The sequence below is a fragment of the Martes martes genome, assembly GCF_963455335.1.
Source record: "Martes martes genome assembly, chromosome: 18".
Lineage (NCBI taxonomy): Eukaryota > Metazoa > Chordata > Mammalia > Carnivora > Mustelidae > Martes > Martes martes.
In genome coordinates this window covers 20780299-20784334 of record NC_137906.1, presented here as the reverse complement: position 1 = coordinate 20784334, position 4036 = coordinate 20780299, and the positions used below count along the sequence as shown (strand labels likewise).

The 4036-nt window shown below is 51.6% G+C and overlaps 1 protein-coding gene across 2 annotated transcripts; it reads right to left on the bottom strand.

Annotated features, from left to right (window-relative positions):
- Window positions 1-653: 653 nt before the first annotated feature.
- LOC308359699 (apoptosis-associated speck-like protein containing a CARD) lies at window positions 654-2378 on the bottom strand. 2 transcript variants are annotated; one of them, XM_080830938.1, is made up of 3 exons: window positions 2045-2378; window positions 1727-1780; window positions 654-1397 (listed from the first exon to the last, which is right to left on the bottom strand). In XM_080830938.1, exons 1-3 carry the CDS (start codon window positions 2313-2315, stop codon window positions 1141-1143), a joined length of 582 nt encoding a protein of 193 aa, XP_080687064.1. In that variant the 5' UTR covers window positions 2316-2378; the 3' UTR covers window positions 654-1140. The 2 variants fall into 2 exon arrangements, with proteins under 2 accessions (XP_080687064.1, XP_080687065.1); XM_080830939.1 differs by lacking the exon at window positions 1727-1780 and having other exon boundaries at window positions 2045-2357.
- Window positions 2379-4036: the final 1658 nt, after the last annotated feature.

Genomic DNA, 4036 nt, shown 5'->3' with positions numbered 1-4036 from the left:
GATGCTTTCTCTTGTAGCAAAATACCTGTTTTTCCCTGTTGCTCAGGTGATCCAATAGTTGAGGATAGGGAAATTTTTTACAGACTGTCACAATATTGTGCGTACACCCCTAAGGGAGTGTATGGGAAGCTTAAAACCACATTTCTAGTTTTTGTGTCCTCTGGGTGAGGGAGTCCACACAGCTTTGTTCATTGTGAACTGGGGTGTCATTGTGAGTAGCACAGAACCACTCATTTACCCGCATACCTGAATCCTGTGTGTCTGATGATCTGACCCCCTAAGACTAGGACACTGGGCTGGTGTGCCTACCCGTTGCTTTGTCTACCAAACCCTATCTTGCTTCAAAGCCAGAAAGACTTTTGGATGCAAAGGGTATGGAGGATATAATCCTAGGATCCTGGCTCCCCAGCAGCCTTTGCAAAGGCTCCTTAAGTGCTGTTCTGGAGAAAAATCTATATCCCTCGAGGCAAAAATTCAACCAAGAGAATAAATGACTCCTAGAATGGTTTGCTTTGTGGGCAAAGTATAACCTATAACCCCTTCATCCAGGTGAGTGGCAGGGCGCAGAGGGAGTGGTGAGCCTTGCCCAAGGCTGTGCTGGGGCCAGAAGAAACCCTAGGAGGATACTTGATTTCTTGTCCTCTTTTTTATTTAGAGGATACTCTGTCACTCCCTCTGAAAAGTGGTCTAATTTTACAATTTTTTTTTCCCTAAGGAAACAGTGAAAGCGAAGCCACGCAGACCCCTCTGTTGTCAAATACCTGACAAAGCTGGCCTGTTAGTTCCAGACCCTTTGCACATATGTTTGCACATATGTTTTAGACCTTGGCCCCAGGGCTAACTATGGGTGGCACTGGAGGAGCTGCCAGATGGTAAATGAGAGGGGCCAGCCCGGGGTGACCATGAGGGTAAAGTGGGGAACCTGCTGCCCTGGGAACAGGCAGTGAAAGTAGAGCTTTGCTCGGCCTCTGCGCTGTTTATCTCTGTAGCTTAGCTCTGCCTGTGCTTCCAGGCTTGAAGTAGCAAAAACACAAAAGTACAAGCTGGCTTTTCATATATTGTATATAAAAACGTCAGATTTGGGTGAGTGGACTGGAACTGCCCCAGATTCTGTGTGGGGCTGCTGCTGCGGGAGACACCTCAGCTTTTTTCCAAGTCTGCCACCAAGTAGGGGTGGGTGTTTCTCAGGGCCTGAAGGAGCAGATCTTTGCAGGTCTTGTCCCAGGCTGGAGCAAAGCTGAAGAGCTTCCTCATCTTCATTGTGTTGGTGGACTCCGCCCGCACGGCCTCATACTGCCCGTCTGACAGGACCTTCCCGTACAGGGCGTCCAGCACCCCTTCCACGTCAGTGACGCGTGTGATGAGGGCAGCCCGGTGCTGGTCCACAAAGTGCGGTGCTGTGGGCAGAACGAGAGCCACTGAACCAGTTCCCCAGGGTGGGTACGGGCTTGCTTCAGAAATTGCTCTAACTCTTAAGGGGTGGGGCTCAAGGTGGGCAGCCCACCCACACTACAGATAGTGGGATGAGTAGAACTTCGTTTCTCTTTCCTTCTTACCAGCCGCCACCCCGCCCCCAACGGGTGTGGCCCAAGGAGTGTGTAGGTGGGTGGGAAGGGTGGGAAGGGTGGGCACAATCCTTGTTCCTGGCTGTGGGACACAGCTGCTTTGTTTCAGGCTGATGGGGTGTGATGGGGTGTGGCTGAGAGGTTGGGAGTGGAGGCCTCACCTGGCTTGGTTCCAGTCTGGTGATCCTGGATCCCAGCAGGCCCTGGAGCGGGGCCTATAAGGAAATTAGTCAAATGGTCCCCTTCCAGTCTTACCATATCTTTGGTCTCTCTGGGGTTAGGGGCCCCTTGGTCTGGAAGTCAAGTTCAGGGCCAAGCACAGGAAACCTCCCTTCCCAGCAGGAGAAGCTTTTGTAATTTTAAGAGGGTAGGAGGAACAGGAAGTGAAAGAGCCCGAGGGGCAAGTGTTGGGGGGGGGTGTGCTGCAGTGAGGGGGTATAGGAGGTGGCCCCTGCAGAGTGTGTAGGGGGCGTGCTCACCTCTGCACTTGATCTGCAGGTGCTCTGCTGTCTCCTGCATGCCAATGTCACGCAGCACGATCACGGTGAGCTCTGCGCTGTACTCTTCCAGATAGGAAGAGACGAGCTTGTCTGTGAGGTCTATGGCGTCCATGGACATCAGTGTCCCCCGTGGGATGCGCCCATAGCCGTCGCGAAGGGGCACTGAAAGTAGCTTCAGCTTGAACTTCTTGAACTCATCTGCAGTCAGGTTCTCCAGTGCGTCCAGGATGGCGTCGCGAGTGCACCCCATGGCTCTGGGGTCCTCTGCTGCTCTCACTCACCCAGGATGTGTGCAGACCAGGAAGTCTGCTCTGGGGCGGGACCTGGAACTCCCCGCCTTCTCCCGATTCCCGCCTTTGCCCCAGCCCATTGCCCTGTGGCACAGGGCACCCTGACTATCCCATTGGTTCCCACCCACCAAGGTCTCCAGACTCAATAGCCTGGCCATGGGGGGGCGGGGTTGCCCAGATTCCATCCTGCAGCTGATGTGTAAGGGTGGGACCAGGGAGATGCCACAGAGGGGCTTATAGGGTAAGTGCCTGCATCTCCAGGCTTGCAGTAATTACCACAGACCAGGGAAACCTGGTTTATTGAAGTGCCAAGGTTTAGAATCTTGAAGTTCTAGAACATTGTAATGTCTACATTTCCTTGAACCAGCATCCACTCTCACAAGTCATAGAATCTTAGAATCATAGAATTCTAACAGCCAGAACCGTGTAGCTTACCAAATTCCACATATTGGGAAGAAAACAGATGTAAAAAAAGGGTAGAGGGGCACCTGGGCGGCTCAGTTGGTTAAAGGTCTGCCTTCAGCTCGGTTCATGACCCCAGGACCCTGGGATGGGCTCTCCGCTCAGCAAGGAATCTGCTTATCCCTCTCCCTCTGCCCCTTACCCTTGCTCATGCATGCTCGCTCTCGCTCTCAATCAAAACCTTACACTTTTTTTTTTTTTTTAAGATTTTGTTTATTCATTAGAGAGAAAGCATGAGAGGCGGGGAGGTCAGAGGGAGAAGCAAACTCCCTGTGGAGCTGGGAGCCCAGTGCACGATTCGATCCTGGGACTCCGGGATCATGACCTGAGCCGAAGGCAGTTGTTTAACCAACTGAGCCAGCCAGGTGCCCAAGTTGTGTACTTTCTCTGCCTCGGTTTCCTTATCTGTGAAATGGTATCATAACACCCACTTATCCACTTAATAAATATTCCAGCATAACATGGGGTACCTGATGGCTTCTGAAACCTTGCTAGATACTTCCTGGGACAACCAGGATTTGGTTCCAGCAGCTGAATTTCTGGGGAAATGATGATGAGACACTTGTGAAACTTCTTGACTGGAGGGAAACTTATGGGAGCAGAGCCACTCTGGGCCCAGAGGGCTTCATGTAGAAGAGCAAGTGAAAGGTGGCCTGAGTAGGCATTGGAGCCCAAGCTGTGCCCAGAATCCTTAACTTGCCTTTAACATGTCTGGGAAGGCCCTGCTGGTTTGCCCCCCCGTGAACCTCAGCAGCCTTGTCTTGTGCCACACCCTGTTCTTCCTGCATCTCTGAGTTTCAACCACACTGGCCTCTCAGTTCCTCAAATGTGCAACACTACTTTGCTTCTCCAAGCCTTTTTTTGGTTTTGTTTTTTAAAGATTTTATTTCAGAGAGAGAGACCATAGTGGTAGACAGGCAGAGGGAGAAGTGGACTCCCTGCTGATGTGGGACTCTGTCCCAAGACCCTGGGATTATGACCCCAGCCGAAGGCAGACACTTAAGCTACTGAGCTACCCAGGTGCCCCTCTCCAAGCCTTTCAACATGTTCCCTTGACCTGAGAATCTCTTCCCTTACTCTTGGCCTGCTAAATTCTTGAGACTTTAGGTCTCCAGTTAACTGTCACTTCCTCTGGCCAACCAGGTTTAGAATTCCTCCCAGACTAGTTCATAACACCTGCTCTCATAGCAGTTGTGACTGGATTGTAACTACATGGATT

Coding starts and splice junctions, on each gene's coding strand:
- LOC308359699 (XM_080830938.1), bottom strand. CDS start 2,315: ATGGGGTGCACTCGCGACGCCATCCTGGACGCACTGGAGAACCTGACT. Junction 1,781..2,044: donor CCTGCAGATCAAGTGCAGAG/GTGAGCACGCCC, acceptor ATTTCCTTATAG/GCCCCGCTCCAGGGCCTGCT. Junction 1,398..1,726: donor CCAGACTGGAACCAAGCCAG/GTGAGGCCTCCA, acceptor TTCTGCCCACAG/CACCGCACTTTGTGGACCAG.